Below are 21,492 nucleotides of genomic sequence, written 5' to 3' on the forward strand. Positions count from 1 at the left end.
TGGAGGGAGAGGGAGGAGCAAAGATCGGGGGGGGAGGAGAGAGAGGAGCAAAGATCGAGGGGGGGGAGGAGAGAGAGGAGCAAAGATCGAGGGGGGGAGGAGAGAGAGGAGCAAAGATCGGGGGGGAGGAGAGAGAGGAGCAAAGATCGGGGGGGGAGGAGAGAGAGGAGGGAAGATTGGGGGGGAGGAGGAGAAGATCGGGGGGGGGGAGAGAGAGGAGGGAAGATGGGGGGGGGGGAAGAGGAGGGGAAGATCGGGGGGGGGAGAGAGAGGAGGGAAGATCATGGGGGGGGGGGGAGAGAGAGGAGGGAAGATCGGGGTGGGGAGAGAGAGGAGGGAAGATCGGGGGGTGAAGAGAGAGGAGGGAAGATCGGGGTGGGGGGAGAGAGAGAGAGAGAGAGAGAAGGGAAGATCGGGGGGGGGAAGAGAGAGAGAGAGAGAGAGAGAGAGAGGGGAAGATCAGCGCGGGGGGAGGGAGGGAGGGAGGGAGAGAGAGGAGGGAAGATCGGGGGGGGGGGGGGAAGAGAGAGAGAGAGAGAGAGAGAGGGGGAGAGAGATCGGGGGGGGTGGGAGAGAGAGAGAGGGAGGGAGCGAGGGAGAGAGAGAGGGAGAGAGAGAGAGAGAGAGAGAGGGAGGTTGAAGATCGGGGGGGGGGGGGGGGGGGAGAGGGATAGAGGAGGGAAGATGGGGGGGGGGGCGGGAGAGAGAGAGAGAGAGAGAGAGAGAGAGAGAGAAAGAATCGGGGGGGAGAGAGAGAGAGAGAGAGAGAGAAAATCGGGGGGGGGGGGGAAAGAGAGAGAGAGAGAGAGAGAGAGGGGGAGAGGGAGAGAGAGAGAAGAGAAGATCGGGGGGGAGAGAGAAGAGAAGAGAAAATCAGGGAGGGAGAGAGAGAGAAGAGAAGATCGGGGAGGGGAGAGAGAGAGAGAAAAGAGAAGAGATCGGGGGGGGGGGGAAGAGAGAGAGAGAGAGAGAAGGGAAGATCGGGGGTGGGGAGAGAGATAGAGGAGGAAAGATCGGGGGGGGAGAGAGAGAGAGAGAGAGAGAGAGGAGAGGGAAGATCGGGGGGGGCGAAGAGAGAGAGAGAGAAAAGGCAAGATCGGGGGGAGAGAGAGAGAGAGAGAAAAGGCAAGATCGGGGGGAGAGAGAGAGAGAGAGAGAGAGAGGAGGAAGATCGGGGGGGGGGAGAGAGAGAGAGAGAGAGAGAGAGGGGAGGGAAGATCAGGGGGGGAGAGCGAGAGAGAGAGAGAGAGAGAGGAGGGAGGGGAGGGAAGATCGGGGGGGGAGAGAGAGAGAGAGAGAGAGAGAGGAGGGAAGATCTGGGGGGGAGAGAGAGAGAGAGAGGAGGGAAGATCGGCCGGGCAGAGAGAGAGAGAGGGGAGGGAAGATCGGGGGGGGGGGGAAGAGAGAGAGGAAGAGAAGAGAAGATCGGGGAGGGGGGGAGAGAGAGAGAGAGAGAAGAGAAGAGAAGATCGGGGAGGGGGGAGAGAGAGAGAGAGAGAGGAGAGGGAAGATCGGGGGGGGGGAAGAGAGAGAGAGAGAGAGAGGAGGGAAGATCGGGGGGGGAGAGAGAGGAGGGAAGATCGGGGGGGGAAGAGAGAGAGAGAGAGAAGGGAAGATCGGGTGGGGGGGAGAGAGAGTGAGAGAGAGAGAGGGGAGGAAGATCGGGGGGGGGGAAGAGAGAGAGAGGAGGGAAGATCGGGGGGGGGGGGGGGGGAGAGAGAGAGAGAGAGAGAGGAGGAAGATCGGGGGAGAGAGAGAGAGAGAGAGAGAGAGGAGAGAAGATCGGGGGGGGGGGGGCAGAGAGAGAGAGGAGGGAAGATCCGGCGGGGGGGGGGAGAGAAAGAGAGAGGAGAGGGAAGATCCGGGGCGGAGGGAGGGGGAAAGAGAGAGGAGAGGGAAGATCCGGGGGGGGGGGGAAAGAGAGGAAAGGAAGATCCGGGGGGTGCGGGGAGGGGTGTGGAGAGAGTGAGGAGAGGGAAGATCGGGGGGGGGGGGGGGGGGGGAAGAGAGAGGAGGGAAAATGGGGGGGGGGGGAAAAAGAGAGAGGAGGGAAAATCCGGGGGTGGGGGGGGGGGAGAAAGAGAGAGGAGGGAAGATCGGGGTGGGAGAGAGAGAGAGAGAGAGAGAGAGAGGAGGGAGATCAGGGGGGACAGGGGAAGATCGGGGGAAGATCGGGGAGGGCATCGGGGAGGGCGAAGACTCGTGCATTGGAGAGGGAGACATCGGACATCAGAGCAGGGTGCAAAGGTCGTTTCAATTTGTGTTTTTACTTCCGTCTATGGTTTTTTATTTAATTTATTTAGTTTCTTGTTCCCTGATCTGGCCCTGAATCAGAAGCGGTGGGCAAGCCGCCCAGATAAGTTAAAAATCGTTCTAATCACTCAATCTGTCATCGGTAAAGTGCCTTCAATACCTCACTGAGGTACATTTGGCTCTTTAACAATCATCGGTTTTCGGGTCGCCAGCGTGCACATTAGTGGGTCCCTGGGAAACTCGGAAGTCGGCGGGTTGTAGCCGGCTTCCAAACCCGAACGGTATTTCCACGATTTTCGGAGCCCCTCCCCCGCCCCCAATTGCCCCCTAAAATTGAGCCCTTTGTGTGGGCACCTAATCTTTGGAAGTCTAGTGAAGGGCATTTATTTCCTAGCAAGCTCGTGGGTTGGAAATAGGGTTTCCAACTCACCCCAAATGCCTGAGAGTCTCGCGGAATGGGGCATGGATCTCCTGGACATTGCAGCAAGCAGCCTGAGAGACCTTCGTGTTCAAATTACCAACTGCAGTCGCAGCACCCCCTGCACTGTGATATCACCAGTTGCCTCCCCAGAGAAGCCTCCGGCTCAGTGACATGATCCCCTTCCCCCTCTGCTGCAGAGAGCCGGCACCAACTGGTGCTCTGGGAATAACCAGGAGTCGGAGGTGGGAGGGGAGAGGGGAGATGGAAGGGAGGGAGAGACTGGGGTATCGGTGGTCGGGGGAAGAGAGGAAACATGGGGGGGCGGGGGAAAAAGGAAGAGTGGGGGTCGGGGAATGGGGCTCAGGGGGAAAGAGAGGGAGACGAGGGTATTGGGTATGGAGGGTTCGAGGGATACTAGGGAATGCGAGTTGAGTATGGGAATCTGGGGGAGGGGCTTGGGCAGAATGGAGAGGTGGACTTGGGATCAGGGCTCAAGCAGCAAAGGGTGAGGTGGAAGAGGGAGGGAGAGTGGGGAACAGGGTGGGCATGGGGACCACCATTTTCTGCAGAGCCGAGAACAGCAGCAGCAACAACATGGTGAGCGGGAGTGGCTCAGAGAGAGAGGAACAAACAATAAAGGGGTGAGTGAAACCTGGGGGCTTTATTGTAGGTAAACAGTGAAAGATTGTTTCCACTGGTGGGCGAATGGGGAACAAGGGGACAATGACCAAGGATTCTCACTGGAAGAACCAAGGGGGAAGGGAGAAGCAAGGTTCTTGAACTGAGGGATATTAGACCCTGGGATGCTTCATCGTAAGTGGCTATTCAGGCAGAGACTAGAACATTATTAAAAAGGGAATGGGATAAATACTTCAAAAAGGAGGAATATAGAAGTATCTGGGAGGAATGGGGTTACAGAAGAGAACACCAGCACCAGCACCAGACCTATACAGACCAGAAGGAATCCTGGCTTGTGCTAAATTAGCCAATTTTAACTTGAAAGGTAGCAAGAATGCTAACCTCAGCATTTCTCCCAACTCACGCTTGGAAGGGGGGTAAATGATATCTTCTCCTGGTCACTATCATGTCGCCCTTGCTGGATGTGCACTTTGTGGATCTCAGGTGAGAACATGTTTGGCCCTATAGTTGAATAGCCTACGAATAATCACTGTCTCGGCTCACCTATGACAAATGGCCACTTGGGGAAGGTAGTAGACAGCCAATAACAAACATGGAACAAGTGGCCACCATTAGGAAATCAAGATAATGGGAGAAAATTGGACAAAAAATAAGTTATTTCTTTCTTTTGAAGCCTTAGAACAAAAGGTCACTATGAATGAACAATGATCTGCAAACAATTCTAATTCATCTTTTCAAAGTCTGTCAAGGTTAATGGCCACTGACGCATAATCCATTGTTACTTGTACAAGTTTGAGCAAACTTTGTCCTGGTTCAAATAAAGGTGTGTTTGAGAAAGTTCTTAGAGGCTTTGGTATTTAGTCCATTAATGCAGGTTGCCTGAGCTGCTAAATACTGACAGTTACTGATACAGAAATACAGTGGTTCCTGCTGTAGACAAGCCAAAGCACAAGGTAATAAAGCCCAAAGTTGCATTAACAAAGTTTTATTCCAATGTGATATAGTTTTTAATTCTGAATGTCTCAAAGAACTATTTATCTTGCATATAGGCCCAACCATCTTCAGCTGCTTCATCAATGACCTTCCCTCCATCATGAGGTCAGAAATGGGGATGTTCGCTGATGATTGCACAGTGTTCAGTTCCATTCGCAACCCCTCAGATAATGAAGCAGTCCATGCCCGCATGCAGCAAGACCTGGGCTGATAAGTGGCAAGTAACATTCGCGCCAGACAAGTGCCAGGCAATGACCATCTCCAACAAGAGAGAGTCTAACCACCTCCCTTTGACATTCAACAGCATTACCATCGCCGAATCCCCCACCTTCAACATACTGGGGGTCAACATTGACCAGAAACTTAACTGGACCAGCCATTTAAATACTGTGGCTACAAGAGCAGGTCAGAGGTTGAGTATTCTGCGGCGAGTGACTCACCTCCTGACTCCCCAAAGCCTTTCCACCATCTACAAGGCACAAGTCAGGAGTGTGATGGAATACTCTCCACTTGCCTGGATGAGTGCAGCTCCAACAACACTCAAGAAGCTCGACACCATCCAGGACAAAGAAGCCCGCTTGGTTGGCACCCCATCCACCACCCTAAACATTCACTCCCTTCACCACCGGCGCACTGTGGCTGCAGTGTGTACCATCCACAGGATGCACTGCAGCAACTCGCCAAGGCTTCTTCGACAGCACCTCCCAAACCCGCGACCTCAACCACCTAGAATGACAAGAGCAGCAGGTACATGGAACAACACCACCTGCATGTTTTCCTACAAGTCACACACCATCCCGACTTGGAAATATATCGCAATTCCTTCATCATCGCTGGGTCAAAATCCTGGAACTTCCTTCCTAACAGCACTGTGGGAGAACCTTCACACACGGACTGCAGCAGTTCAAGAAGGCGGCTCATCACCACCTTCTCGAGGGCAATTAGGGATGGGCAATAAATGCTGGCCTTGCCAGCGACGCCCACATCCCATGAACGAATAAAAAAAACTATAAAAATCTTGTATCTGATACACATCCATAGAGGGTTGGTGAAATTTTGGGATGTGGAAATGTTTTTTAGCATTTATGGAGGATACAAAACATTCTCATTTGCTTAAATGTACTAGCAACCAATCAAAAAGAAATAAACCAATGATTTCGCTCTTCTGAGTATATCTCTGACAAAATTTATCCTAACTCCTTTAACCAGCCATTTAACTTCCTCCTCCACCCTAACATATATTCCTGCAAATTAATTTTATAACTTAAAATAGTCGTCTAAATCATACCAGGAATGAGAGGCTTCCGTTTTGAAGAAAGCCTTGAAAAAAATGGGCTTTTTCACAGCAACAGAGATGAAGTAGGAATCTAATAGAGGCTTTAAAAATTATGAAAGGGTTTGAGAGAATAAAGATTGAAAGACTGTTTCCACTGGTTGGCAAATCAGTAGCAAGGAAGCATAGACTAATCACTAGAAGAATAAAGGGGGAAGTGAAAAGATTTTTTTTTACACAAGACTGTTATTAGAACATGGAATGCTTTGCCATAACTGGCTTTTGAGGTAGACACTGTGACAGCATTTGAAAAGGAATTGAATAAATATTTGGAAAGGAGGAATATAAATGGGTACAGAGGAAGGGCAAGGAAATGGGATTAGAGTGTGGAGTTGTAGATGAAGAGCTAATGCTGGCATGAGAAACCATATTGCCTCCTCCTGTGATGTAAGTTTTATGATTATTATAAAGAATTAAATACTTCCAAAAACAAAACTTAACAATAAATCTGTACATCCCATGTTCTAATACCTAAAAAAGATAATTGTCTTCACAGGCCTCCCCTTTCTCACAGCCCTGGACCTTGCTTCATCCTTTTGTCTTACACATTCCAGCATTTGCCTTGTTCTTCATTCCCAATATTTTTTGGCCATTTATGCATGTATGGTCACTGACGCTCAGTGTTCTTGCTGACTCTCAGTGTCCTGCTATGCACCGGATAGGCATCAGTCAGTAACCGAAGGATTCAACATCTTGCAAATATTCATGACGACACCCAAGTTCTCTCTCCACATTCCACCAGGTTCCACAGGCTGAAAAGCTGAGCAGACTTATGGTCTGAGAGCAGTAACTGCAGTCCAGCCAGGCAGAACCTGGTTTACATTGTTTGGCTCCTGTTTGGAACTTTAACTGTCCTGTCTAGGTGAGTGCTCTGTGTATGCCTGCCAAAAGTTATAAATTTCAACATTTAGTCAGCAGGGAGGTGAGAATCTCTGCTTTCTTTAAAAAAAGTCAGGTACCCTCTGAGCGCTTTACAAAGCATATCTGTCCCCACACTGGATTTACACTCCATGTGGTATCAAACTGAAGCAGTGGGTGAGAACCCTCCAGGGAATCTCACTCCACTTCACTCCAGAGTCAGGCTGGGCCCTGACTCCAGATTTATACTGTCAGTTTATCATTGTTGTGAAGCTGAAATCACTGTGCACCAACATTAAACGTGCAGTGTAAATGTATCCTCAGATGCCACACAGCACAGCAGAGCTCAAGTGCTACAGATTCATCTTGGTTATCACCTGCCTCTAAATCATTTACATCAGAATTCTACTGATTCCACAACATGCCAGTTTCTAATGAGACTTTGTTTTTGAGGTTTCTCAATGATCGCAAGCAACTATCTAAAACCTCCCCTTTAAATCCAAAGGAGAAAATGACAAGAGCTGCTCATCATGATGGAATACATATACAGGACAATACAGTTAGTTAATATTTTTCCTATGTCTACAGGCCTCCCCCACCATCACCACCCTACCTCCACACAAAAAAAAGTTAAGGCCTATGCGTTTCCATATCCTCTGACTCACCATGAGCAACACAACAGGAAATTCACTATTTTTGTAATGATATCAGTGTAAAATATGTCAGTTATTTTTGAGTGACTGCAACTACAATTCTGTGGCAATTTTAATTACAATTCCCGACTAGTGCAGGGCACAAACACTTGAATCTGGCTGGTGCAATTAAAGATAGATAATGAAGCATAGAGTTCATGAGTGAAAGTGTGTGTATTACAATAGAAAGGAATTCATATTACCAGAGTTAAATAAAACAGAACTGGTAAAGTATTGCCAAATATTTGCTGCTCTTTTTTCTAAGTACCATATAACTGTAAGATATCAAAAATTGAACTCAAAATGCTAGTAGCATCAATGAGACTAGAAGCAGCAAAGAAATGATAAAAAGCTGGTCTAAAAACTGGTCTTTTAAACCACACTACTGAATTCTGGGAAAACCAATAGGGTTATACTGGAATTCAGAGAAAACTAGCCAAAGAACCACAGATAGATGAGATAAACAGAAAGAAGAGAAAGACTGATTATGCTGTCTGGGTAATATATTTAGGAGTGTCCTTCAGAAGGACTTATTTTCTAGTCAACTAGAACTGTTATCTAATTGTTATCGTAATTTAAGGCCAGGAAAAGGAGTTTTTAAGCATCTAACAAACAATATGGCCTTCATGAACTACTTCAAAATCTGGCCATTACAGTGCCTGACATGTGTCTATCTAAATTGAATGCCACCTTAGGAACACATGAACGGGGTAGGCCATTCAGCCCCTCGAGCCTGTTCCGCCATTCAATGAGATCATGGCTGATCTGTATCCTGACTTCATTTACCCACCTTGGCACCATATCGCTTAATACCCTGGGCTAGCAAAAATCTATTGATCTCAGATTTAAAATTATTAATTGAGCTAGCATCTACTGCTTTTTGTGGGAGAGAATTCCTCACTTCTACCACCCTTTGCGTGAAGAAGTGTTTCCTAACTTCTAAATTCTCTCCTGAATGGTCTGGCTCTGATTTTATGGTTATGTCCCCTTGTCCTAGATTCCCCCACCAGCGGAAAATAGTTTCTCTCCATCAAAATCCTAAAAATCTCAATCAAATCATTAGAATGAATCCATGTAATAGAATGAATAACCTTGGTTGTTCAAATAATGAACAAGCGGTCTTACTTTATGAAGTTAAGTGTATAAAAATTGTACTTTTAAAATCCAAACCAGAAGGTTTTGGAAAGTTTCATAATGTTACAAAAATTGGCTTAAGCAAAGAAAAGTAGAGTGAAAATTGGAAGGCGAAGGACAGCCAAGTGTTTAACCTGACAAACGGAAATTTGTTGCATGTATCGCACTGTTATGAAACAGTTTAAGTCTCTGAGAACAGAGAGATACAAATTAAGAAATGGCAACACATATGTGCAAGGTTATCTTAGGCGAAGGACAGCCAAGTGTTTAACCTGACAAACGGAAATTTGTTGCATGTATCGCACTGTTATGAAACAGTTCAAGTCTCTGAGAACAGAGAGATACAAATTAAGAAATGGCAACATATATGTACAAGGTTATCTTAGCAAACAGAAGAAAAAGTCAGCCCAAGAAAGATGATGACCATGGACACTACTCCCTGCAGGCTTTCAAGAGATGGAGGTGAGCACCCCCAAGAAAGTTAAAAAGCCAATCTATTAGATGGATAAGATTGTATGTTGTTCATGTCACACTACACGTAACCCCACCAGCGAACAAAAGCTATCTGTTTTTAATATAACGGGTCATTTGCTGGCTTTCTCTGCCTTCCGGATGTTTCTGCCTCTCTTTTTTTTGTTTGTTTTTTTTTTGTTGACTGTATATTCGGGGGCTCTGTAGGTAACACCTCTCTGTCTGAACACTGTGATTGCCTTGGCAACGGGCAGTTGCAAAGACTATCTGCAATCACCATGTATTGTTCTGTGATTTATAAATGCGTAGGCTTTGAGGAGTTCCTGACATTTACCTGAGGAAGGAGGAAGCCTCCGAAAGCTTGTAAATTTCAAATAAAATCGTTGGACTATAACTTGGTGTTGTAAAATTGTTTACAATTGTCAACCCCAGTCCATCACCGGCATCTCCACATCACACTTCACCATGGATGATGTGGAGATGCCGGTGATGGACTGGGGTGGACAAATGTAAGGAATCTTACAACACCAGGTTATAGTCCAACAGTTTTATTTGAAATAAAACTGTTGGACTATAACCTGGTGTTGTAAGATTCCTTACATTTACCATGGATGTAAGCTGTATTTTCAAAGCCATTGGTTTGGTCAGCAGCATTGAATGCAAACTGTAAAACTAACCTTGTTAAACCATACAGTGATCTTAGACACTGAGCATAAATGTTGTGAAGCAAAACCCAGCTAGCTGATGCTGCATATTACAATACACTTAAACTACATTTGTACCTAAAACAATTTAAATTCTATCCATTAAGAATAATAATACCTACCTAAGTACCTATTGTAATCCTTTGGTGGTGTTATCTGTGTTACCATAAATATGTTCATAAAATGCACCTGACTTCATCCTAGCAATTAGGAGTTAATCAATTTACTCAGTAGTGTACAGTGTCTCGCTGTGATTGGTTTGGTTTATGAATGGTTAATATGGACTGGATGGTGTAGGATGGGCCAAAAGTGGGCTAAATTTTAGGCACCTATAAACCATAGACATATTTGGTCGAAATCTATTCTAGTCTGTCTGAGTATCTGGAAAAATGGTGAAGATTGGTTTGATATCCCTTCTTGTATTTAGACTGAAGATCAGAAGTTGCAAGAGTATATTCTATAAGTATGGGACATGTCCTACCACTTGCTCAACAAACTTACAAAATTTAGCCATGACACTGTGACTAGAATTGTTCATTTAGAAAAGGCTGAGTACCAAAATTTGACAATAAAATTGATAGAAAATTTTCAAAATGTTAAAACAGTTGACAATTTTAATTCAAATAAAGGATTACTTTGAAAAAAGTGTATCGTTTGCTCTTTGTGTTTGAATTAACAAAAAACAACGCTGATAAATGCTCGCTTGTCAACCACATTATCCTTAACCTTTATCTCTTATGTAATTCTGTGTGACGACCCAAACTTACCTCTAAATTTTTTGGGAGGATTTTCGAGATCTCCAGCTCCTGGCTCGATCACACATCTGTCATCCACCAATCTGCAAAACAAACAGAAATGTCTCAATATGTAATAAAATCTGTTTCTAGTGGACAGGATTTAGTTGAGAAGTTCAATTTGTTCATGTTCCTTAATATTCTGAAGACAAGTGCGTTTCAGTAAAGAATCACTGAGACATACAATTAAACAGGTGACTTACAAGGAAGGACCTCACAGAATTACGATGTTGGTGGATACCCGAAGCTGACAGAATACAGTTAAAGTACAATCATCTAATAGTGATTCAGAAGATACTTTTCTAGGTAAAATGAATAATACCTAATGGAATGGTGACATAATTTCATTATCAATCAGAACTTTCACTAAAATTGTTGAACTTCATATAATTTAACTAATGGCAAAATTAAAACTTCAATGCATTTTTTTAAATGCAATTTCATGCTGGAGTGGATATATTATAGCAGCACTGAACAACATTTTTGGATTGAACATCTAGACATTGAATACAACCAAAATACCCCATTGCAGTAACATTATCCCTTTCAACAAAGTGCCCACCTGGTAGAATCCAACAGCAGGGCTTTTCACATAGAAGCTTCTATAGGAAGATCACACTGATTGAATTCTTGAAAAATCAAGTAAATGAAAAGATCAAAGTAGCTTGCAAACTGCTCAATTATGTTGGATATTGTCACCATTGTTGATGATCATTTAGTGTAATCTAAAGTGTTATATAATTGCTCGTCTTCTCACTCAGCATGACAACAATAAGATAGCAGATGGAGTATCATACAAACTGTGCTCTTTTCCAATCGTTTCTAAATATAGCTGGCTGTGTGAATAACGAAGCTCCATGGGATACTGGTCAAATGTGTAAAGCACACTTCATTATGCATATGCACATTATTATGGAAGTAAACATATTAATTGAGGATGTTATACTATCAAATGTTCTTCCGGTTCTCTGATGTCAGTGAGGGCAGGCATAAGCTATCAATACTATATTTTGCTTCAAGTAATTTTCTAAATTCTACTGCATAATCTTCTCATTCACAAGTCATTATAAAGTTTAAAAGAAGATCCATAGCAGCAGCATAATGGAAAACTATTGCAAGTCCAAAGCAAGTGTTGTCATGATGGAATCCTGTTCTATGCAATCAGGTAGGATAGGCAAACGGTTACCTACATTGTTGGATAAGAACCACCAGCAAAACACAACAACAACTTGCATTTATATAACAGCTTTAATGTTGGAAAATGTCCCAAGGCCCTTCACAGGAGCGTATTCAGACAAAAATTGACACCGAGCCAAAGAAAGAGATATTGGGATGAGGGTCTTAAAAGGAGAGTTGGAGAAGCAGAGAGGTTTAAGAAGGGAATTCCATAGCTTAGGGCCTTTATGGCTGAAGGCACGGCCACCAATGGTGGGGCAAAGGGAATTGGAGGAACGCAGAGTTCTTGTTGGGCTGGAGGAGGTTACAGAGATAGAGAGGGGCAAAGCCATGGAGGGATTTGAACACAAGGATGAGAATTTTAAGATCAAGGTGTTGGTGGACCAGGAGCTAAGGTAGGTCAGCGAGCACAGGAGTGATGGGGAAGAAGGACTTGTGGGGGTTAGGATACGCAATTATTTACTATATATTAATAAGTCAAAACAGTAATAAATCAATCACAACAATAACTGCCAGCCACCAGTACTATACCATGGAAATGAGAACGGACATATTAATTTGAAGGATAAGGCCACAATACATTGAGGCATAAAAATGTGAATGCACTGGATCCCCTGTAGCCTCAACTCCTTCACAATGGACTATGGGATACAGGAGATGGTAATCATCATTACTGTATTTGTTTTGGTGTTTTATATTTGACAGTTTTCCACTGTAGTTAATGGTTTTAACATGCAAGGCACGAATGGGAAAAGAGTGTGTTGGCTGGGATTTGTATGCAGCCTCAGTAGAGGAGATGATGGACTTCTCCAGCTTTCAATTTATTCCCTTCTTTATATGATTTTTTTTATTAAACAAATTAAAAACAAGGACTCCAATTGCAAACCTAGGAAGGAATTCTCAGACAAGAATTGATCACAAGCAAAGAGGGATTATCTTCTCTGGAACCTTGACTCAAAAATGCCATGGATTTAGAACTTTAGTTTAATAAGATTTGGTCAGTGATTCTTAATCATACTGACCTTCAGTTGTAAAGTAGCAATCATCTTCATTTCTGTCTATTAAGTATCAATACTAAGTCCATTTGGAACTTCCAGTTTAACAACTAAGAAAAGCTGTGCTACAGGCAGTCCACTGTTTAAGAACAAGTGCCTTTAATGTAAAAACAATGTCAAGCACTTTACAAATGGAAATAGATACAGACAATTGATAAAAGGAGAGGGAATTTAAATCTAATATGTTGGGGGACAGGAAGGATGGGGCAGTGATGGGGAACAGGACAGGATATAGGTAGTTGCAATTTGGATGAGGTAGTTTATGCAGGGTGGAGAATGGGACGCGAACAAGGAGGACATCAGAATAATCAAGTTTAGAGGTGACATAAAACACAAATAAGGGATGCAGCAGTGAAGGGGCTGAGGCAAGGGCAAAGGCAGACAAAGTTGTGCAGGTGGAAATATGCGATCTTTGTGATGGATAGGACATGGGGTTTGAAGTTCAGTTCAGGACATCAAGGTTTCACATCGTCTGGTTCAACCTGAATGGGTGCCCAGTAAAAGAGATCGAGTCAGTGATATGGGTGTGGAGTTTATGGCAGAGGCAGTATCTGAGGAGAGGGAACCATTTACCTTGTCAAATAGCATGGAGGCCAGGAGGGAAAGTTGAGTGGTCAGTAATTTAGTGAGAATTGGGTCAAGGGAGCAGGAGGTGGGTCTCATGGACAAATTGAGCTGGGGGAGGGCATAAAGGAAAGTTAGCAGAGAAACTAGAGAAAGATGCAGGTTCAGAGCCAGGGTGAGGGGATGTTTCGCTTGGTGCATGTGGGGAAGGTGGCAAAGCAGTGGAGGCAACTGAACAGGTGGTCTCAATTTTAGTGGCAAAAAAGTCCATAAGCTCTTCGCACTTGTTGGTAGAGGTGAGGGCGATGGAAGCAGGGGAAAGGGGTTTAAAGGAAGCAGTTGGCAGTGGAGAAAATAAGTTGGGGGTTATCTTTGTTTTCCAGGATGATCTTGGAGTAGTGGGCAGTTTTGGCAGAAAAGAGTAAAACTGATGGTGCCTGATGTAGTCCAGCCAGATTTGATGATGGATGGCTAAACCACTTGTGCACCAGAACACTCCAGAATTTGCCCCTTGGGCTTGAGAGATCAAAGATGGGAGCCATACGAGGGGAAATGACACCCCATTATAGCATTCAATTGTCTCTTTGATTCCAGGATTTTTGCCTTCACTACTCTATCTGGAAGTTTGTTCCACATGTTGATCACTAACGTTGAAGAAGAACTTACTGATATCTTTCCTAAAACTATTCTCTAATTTGAACCTGTGTCCCCTTGTTCTACTCCTTAAGTTTAATTTAAAGTTAATATTCTGAGTTAACCTTTTCTATACCTTTAATAATCTTGTATACCTTAATAAGATCACCTCTCAGTCACCTCCTTTCTGGGCTGGAAAGCCTAGGTTTCTCCAGTCTTTCCTCATAATTCAGACCTCGAACACCAGGTATCAGCCTTGTGCTTCTTCTCTGCCCTACCTCCAGTGCTTCAATGCCTCTCTTGTTTCTTGGCAACTAGAATTGGATGCAATGTTCACCTCCTCTTTCTCTCATCAAACTATACACAGCTTCAGAGTCCCAATAAAAGCAAAGTTATAGAGAAGAGGTATTATAGTAAATGGAGTCTATATTCATCAGGACAGCTTTATTATTAATGTACTGACACTATATCAAAGAGTTTTACAGTAAGGTGGCACTGGATTGTACTTTGATTGGCAAGTTATTTATCGCCAGCTCCAAGCTTGCTATGTTTTAATCCATAGCAACTACAATTGTATTCTGTAATAATATTATAAAGTTAAATAGTAAAAACTGGATAAGTATGAAGAAAACACAATCTGTGCATCTAAAAAGGTCTGAAGATAGATTTTTAACATTTAATTATATCCAAATATCTGTTTTAGAAGAAAATGCAACTGCTGTTTTTTTTAAAATTTTCTCCCCTTTTCTCTTCCTCCTTTGCTGAAGGTCCCAACTTTTCCTAAAGCTTCATGGGCACTGCCAACCTCCAGCACCTCGCACAAATGGCCACTCATCATGGACAAGTCTAGACTGAGTATCCACAGGCTATTCAAATGGGGTGGGGCAACACATCATCACCATGCCTGATCCTGTCCTCACCTGACAGCCACACAAAAACTTTCCAACAAGAATCACTGAATTGCAATCAGGAACACACCCCTCCCTAGCCTGAAGTGCTGAGGCTAATTGTAACATTCCCCACTGTTAGCGCAGCTGAGATCAGCTAACATCAACACAGACCAGGGATCACACCTGGGGCCTTGCTGATCAGGAAGTGCATTTGACTCAAATTGTGTTTTACCTGCCAAGCCACGGGAGCAGCTGTGCTAATAGGGTACTTACAAGAATTTTAAGAATTCCTATTTATGATACAAGTCATGAAATTTAACAAAACACCGTGACAAGATTTATCTGAAATCTAAGTTCCAGTGATAATTTGTATCAGTAAATAGAACATTGTGAACTGCTGGAAAGTACTTGGATCAAATGGCAATGATAACTGAGTTAATAAAAGGATGAGTGTTGGTGAACAAATGCTACTCACAAATAATAAAGAAGCATCAAATCAGTCTTTCCTTGGCAACAAAGCAGTGAAATATTAGGGCCATGAAATCCTAAGTATAAGTAGTTGTCCAGATTAATAAATGCTGTTTAACTCTTTACTTACTCGACTGGAAGGTGGGACCTGTACAAGCGAGACGGGTTACACCCGAGCAGGACTGGGACCAATATCCTCGCGGGGGTATTTGCTAGTGCTGTTGGGGAAGGTTTAAACTAGAGTGGCAGGGGGATGGGAACCTTAGCGGGGAGTCAGAAGGGAGTAAAGTTGAGAGCAGCAAGAAAGGGGAAGACCCAGGGGAAATTTACAATACAAATAGTACAAACAGTTGCTCAAGAACAAGTGAAAGGGAAAAGCGTAGAGCAGCAGAAAGCAAGTGTACTTCAGGCAATACAGATATAGTGAAAACTGGAAGGCGTAAGGCGATTAACCCAGCATCAAAGCTGAAGGTCAGGCTAGGGTGTGTGGCCCAACTAAGCGTTCTATATACAAATGCACGGAGTATAAGGAATAAATTAAATGAACTACAGGTTCAAATTCAAATTGGAGGGTATGACATGATAGCTATTACTGAGACATGGCTGCAGGATGGTCAGGATTGGGAACTAAATATACCGGGTTATAAGGTCTACAGGAGAGATAGGGAAAATGGAAGAGGGGGAGGAGTAGCCTTAGTGATTAGAGATGAAATCACTTCAATGATAAAGGAGGATATAACGAGAGGTAAGCAGCCAACAGAGACCGTATGGGTTGAATTGAGAAATAGGAAAGGATCTAAGACTATAGAGGGAGTTGTGTATAGGACCTCTGGCAGCAGCTCTGAAGTGCTAGATTGTATAAATTCAGAGATTAGACAAGAGTGTAACAAAGGCATAGTGGTCTTAATGGGGGACTTTAACCTTCACATAGATTGGGAAAAGCAGACTAGCAACTGTCAGAAAGGTAGTGAATTTCTTGAGTGTGTCTGGGATAGTTTTCTACAGCAGTATGTCCTAGAGGCAACAAAGGGGCAAGCCATACTAGATTTAGTAATAAGTAATGAACCAGATTTAACTGTGCGTGAACGACTTAACTGTGCATGAACATCTATCCAATAGCGATCATAACATGATCGAGTTCAATGTAATGATTCTAGACTTGAGTAAGGCTGACTTCAATGGGATGAGACAGAGACTGTCCACAGTAAACTGGGCAAATCTGTTAATGGGTAAAACGACAGATGATCAGTGGGAAATGTTTAAAGAAACATTTAACGAGATACAGAACCGGTTTATACCCCTGAGGGGCAAGAACTCGACTTGCCAAAAAAAACAGCCATGGACAACTAAAGAGGTAAGGGACAGTATAAGACATAAGGAAAGGGCATACAAAAAGGCAAAAAATGGCACAGATCCTGTTGAATGGGAAATATACAAAGATCAACAAAGGGTCACAAAACAGATAGTAAGAGCTACAAAAAGAGAGTATGAAAAGAAACTTGCAAGGGATATCAAAACCAATACGAAGAACTTTTATAGTTATATTAGGAAAAAAGAGGGTGGTCAGGAGCAGTGTTGGCCCCTTAAAAACTGAAAGTGGGGATATTGTCATTGACAATGGGGAAATGGCGGACATGTTGAACGATTACTTTGCGTCAGTATTTACAGTCGAAAAAGAGGATAGCATGCTGGAAATCCCAAGAAAACTAATACTGAATCGGGAACAGGGACTCGATAAAATTAACATAAGTAAAGCAACAGTAATGAAGAAAATAATAGCACTAAAGAGTGAAAAATCCCCAGGACCAGATGGTTTCCATTCCAGGGTTTTAAAGGAAGTCGGTGAGCACATTGCAGATGCCCTAACTATAATCTTTCAAAGTTCTCTAGATTCAGGAACTGTCCCTCTGGATTGGAAAATTGCACATGTCACTCCGCTTTTAAGAAAGGAGAGAGAGGGAAACCAGGGAATTATAGACCAGTTAGCCTAACATCTGATGTGGGGAAATTACTGGAGTCTATAATTAAGGATCGGGTGACTGAACACCTTGAGAATTTTCAGTTAATCAGAGAGAGCCAGCATGGATTTGTGAAAGGTAGGTCGTGCCTGACAAACCTGATTGAATTTTTTGAAGAGGTGACTAAAGTAGTGGTCAGGGGAGTGTCAATGGATGTTATTTATATGGACTTCCAGAAGGCATTTGATAAGGTCCCACATAAGAGACTGTTAGCTAAGATAGAAGCCCATGGAATCGAGGGAGAAGTACGGACTTGGTTAGGAAATTGGCTGAGCGAAAGGCGACAGAGAGTAGGGATAATGGGTAAGTACTCACATTGGCAGGATGTGACTAGTGGAGTCCCGCAGGGATCTGTCTTAGGGCCTCAATTATTCATAATATTTATTAACGACTTAGATGAAAGCGTAGAAAGTCTCATATCTAAGTTTGCCGATGACACAAAGATTGGTGGCATTGTAAGTAGTGTAGATGAAAACATAAAATTACAAAGCGTTATTGATAGATTAGGTGAATGGGCAAAACTGTGGCAAATGGAATTCAATGTAGACAAATGTGAGGTTATCCACTTTGGATCAAAAAAGGATAGAACAGCGTACTTTCTAAATGGTAAAAGGTTAAAAACAGTGGATGTCTTAGGGGTTCAGGTACATATATCATTGAAGTGTCATGAACAGGTGCAGAAAATAATCAATAAGGCTAATGGAATGCTGGCATTTATGTCAAGAGGACTGGAGTACAAGGGGGCAGAAGTTATGCTGCAGCTATACAAAACCTTGGTTAGACCGCACCTGGAGTACTGTGAGCAGTTCTGGGCACCGCACCTTCAGAAGGACATATTGACCTTGGAGGAAGTGCAGCGTAGGTTTACTAGAATGATACCCGGACTTCAAAGGTTAAGTTATGAGGAGAGATTACACAAATTGGGGTTGTATTCTCTGGAGTTTCGAAGTTTAAGGGGTGACCTGATCAAAGTTTATAAGGTATTAAGGGGAACAGATAGGGTGGATAGAAAGAAACTATTTCCGCTGGTTGGGGATTCTAGGACTAGGGGGCACAGTCTAAAAATTAGAGCCAGACCTTTCAGGAGCGAGATTAGAAAACATTTCTACACACAAAGGGTGGTAGAAGTTTGGAACTCTCTTCCGCAAACGGCAATTGATACTAGCTCAATTGCTAAATTTAAATCTGAGATAGATAGCTTTTTGGCAACCAAAGGTATTAAGGGATATGGGCCAAAGGCAGGTATATGGAGTTAGATCACAGATCAGCCATGATCTTATCAAATGGCGGAGCAGGCACGAGGGGCTGAATGGCCTACTCCTGTTCCTCTATCATTTAGCTGTACACACCAATTTTGAAGTCTGTAAGGTTAAATATTATAACCCTGGAAAATCAGGTAGCGCAATACTATCATACAAATGCTTAATGCATTTGTATGAAATTCCTCTGTCCACTATTTTAACAGAGGCATTAACCCATTTGTTCATAATGACCTAATGCCTGTTAAATTAGCAAAGACATTTCCTATGAACATATTTGTATAATAATATTGCATCACATAATTTCCAGACAATGGCATGTATCTATTTCTATATACACATACATATTATTATGACAAAGAGACTATCTCAACTGGCGGTGAATTATTGAGCTCCTTTATGAGTGTGAAAGTCTTCCTGGAATATATAATTATTGTTGAACTATTCTCTTTATCTATAGCCCATCATCTCTAAATTGAGTCTCACGAGCAATTTCAAATGAATTCTGAAACACCAAAAGACTCCAGATAATTTTCAAGGTGAGAAGTAACCAGATTTTCACATTTGTGTGAATTAACAGTAAATCGGTCCTGGGCCTTTAAAATTAAAATTAACTGCTTCTGAATATATCTATTTTTTAAGGTTCTTTGTTACGAATCCAAGTCCTAAATATCTTTTGGACTCAGAAGTTTTCAATCAGTCGAGCAACCAATGTGATAGAAGATATATTTCAGAGGCTGAAAGGTTGATAAACATTTCCATACTTTCTTCCAATTCCAATGTATCCATTTTCAACATCCTACAAATATGACGACTCTGTGAATTTGAATCAAATTGACTTCAGAAACATTTAGAAATAGACTGATTTTTCCTTTATAAGATATATTTTTGTTGCTGGTGACACAACTTCAATCCATCACACTCTGATCTATTTTCAGCTACTGCATTACTCAGTCTACTGATCAAAAGTGATGACATTAAGGCTTAAATGCCAATCCAATAACTTCAGCTCCTCTGAGTAAAAAATTGCAGCAACAGGTTTATGAAGCCAATGTCTTTTTTTAAGCAAGTCAATGAGTGCAGATATAGGATGGTGAGAGTAGGTAAAGGTGCGGAGGAGGAATGGATGGCTTTTAACACAATTAATAAAAATGAGTTTTAGAATAGTTATGAGGTCAAAAGAAAGGCAGCCTATACACAACAGCAAAAGAAATCTGAATAAAATTTGTTAGCCATTTTTCTGGTTGACAGAGTTAAATAGACAGCTAGGTCCTTTAAAAAATAATATTATGCATGGATAGGAAATGAAAGAGGTTTCACATGAATTCTATACATTCATTTTCATTTCTAAAAATGGAATAGGAAAAAAGCCCAAAAGGTCAGCTCCTGAGAAAAGGTTGTGCAAAATTCCTCTCTGCTCCCCCCCCCAACCCAAGATAAATTGAGCAAAATTCCAGAATATCTATCTGACCGTACATCCTACATGGCAAAGATAAACCAATGAAAAGTAAAATTTAGATCAGAAAACAGAAGGAATAAATGTCTGAGGTAATTGGCCAATAAAAATAATAGAGATGAAAACTTCAGGGGCATTTAAAACACAGTTGGATACTAGACTGGGAATACTAATAGGACAAGCTTGTGTCAGTTGAAAGGCCTTTTCTCATGATTTATTAATTCTTGATTGGTTTCAGTTTTGCTTTCCCTGGGATGGTAGTTACATTGTCCCAGCAGCTCACACACAACATTCAGTCACCTTTTTCTGTACTTCCCTTTACAACTCTCAGTGCTGTTCTTCAATGGCACAGCATTAATTAGTTTCACTACATCTCTGATGCATATATCCGCCATTCTGTAGGATGAAACACTCCTTTTAAAGTCTTGCCTGAAGCTAGTTTAATTTTATACTCCTGTCCCTCTCGTTACGAGCTCACAGTCCATACTAAATAACGTTACTTTTTCTAAATAGTCTGTTCCTCATTTCTTCAGCGTTTTAAAAATATGGCTCATGTACTTCTCAATCATCTTTGGTTCCTCAGATTTTTTTTGAGCATAGAAAGAAATCAAGGGCTCTGGCTTTCAGCCAAGTGTTTGCTCTTTGATCTTCACACGCATATGTCCTATATTCCTAGTTCCTTGAGTTGTTACTTTCACCCCCTTTAAACACCTCATCTCTACCAATATTGAATCAAATCCAAAAATTGGCCCTGATTGTTTGTTGCTTCATGTACTAATCTCAAAACTCTCCCTGCTGGAGGACATAAAGGGAAGGGGCCTGATGTAAATTATGTTATTTGAATTGAATTGATAAGAGTTTATGGCAATAACTCTAAGAAGTACATCAAAACAAAGGAAACATGCTAGAAGGTGACCAAAACAACAATCTAACATGAACAGATTCTAAATAGATACAATTATGTATTGATATACCAAATGAACGATGTCACTTTTGGCCATGTTTATAAATTGTTGACTGCAGGCATAAGGAATACAGTGAAACAATACCATTAAATCAAATAATTGTAGATAGGCAATAATTGTGGATTTTAGTTGTTTTATACATTTTACTCAGGACCCCTTTGAGGATTTCAATGACCTTATATTTTAGAATTTGTTCCTTCTAAATTCTATTTAAAACCTAAGCATGAATTTTATAAAGCTAAAGTCAAAAAGGTAGAAAAATTAAAGTAATTAATTTTGTCTTATCAAAAGTTGCACTTGCAAAAATCCAACTTTCAGATGCAATGGAGTTTGAGGCCCCGTTTTTAGATTGGAGGCGGGATGGCAGCGGGGGGGGCGGGGGGGAGGTGAATGGGCGGGCGGGTAACCCGACCAATTAAAAATGTCCGTCTCCCATGAGATAGTGATTCAATTGGTACCACTTAACATGGCTTCCAGGTTTTCCGTCCGAAAGCTGCGCAGTGGGCGGACTGTGCACCTGCATTACAGGCCGTCAGCTGAGGGAATTCTATTTAAAGGGCCATTGCTCCAATGGCTTTTCCTGAAGCAAACACACACACACACACACACCACAATGGAGCAACACAGGGGCAAGGCTGCTCCAAGATTCAATGATGCCTCACTTCAGGTGCTACTGGATGGGGTAAGGAGGAGGGATCGGTTTTACCCGGCGGACG

The 21,492-nt window shown here is 42.7% G+C and overlaps 1 protein-coding gene across 2 annotated transcripts in view; it reads right to left on the reverse strand.

Annotated features, from left to right (window-relative positions):
* The window catches only part of itpr3 (inositol 1,4,5-trisphosphate receptor, type 3), a 263,682-nt gene that overhangs the window by 233,379 nt on the left and 8,811 nt on the right, over positions 1-21,492 (reverse strand). For both annotated transcript variants that reach the window (XM_068007424.1, XM_068007423.1), the window contains exon 2: positions 10,266-10,336. In XM_068007424.1, the coding sequence (XP_067863525.1) occupies positions 10,266-10,336 (71 nt within the window). The remainder of the gene's footprint in view (positions 1-10,265; positions 10,337-21,492) is intronic.

Source organism: Heptranchias perlo, chromosome 27 (assembly GCF_035084215.1).
Source record: "Heptranchias perlo isolate sHepPer1 chromosome 27, sHepPer1.hap1, whole genome shotgun sequence".
In the NCBI taxonomy this organism is placed as follows: domain Eukaryota; kingdom Metazoa; phylum Chordata; class Chondrichthyes; order Hexanchiformes; family Hexanchidae; genus Heptranchias; species Heptranchias perlo.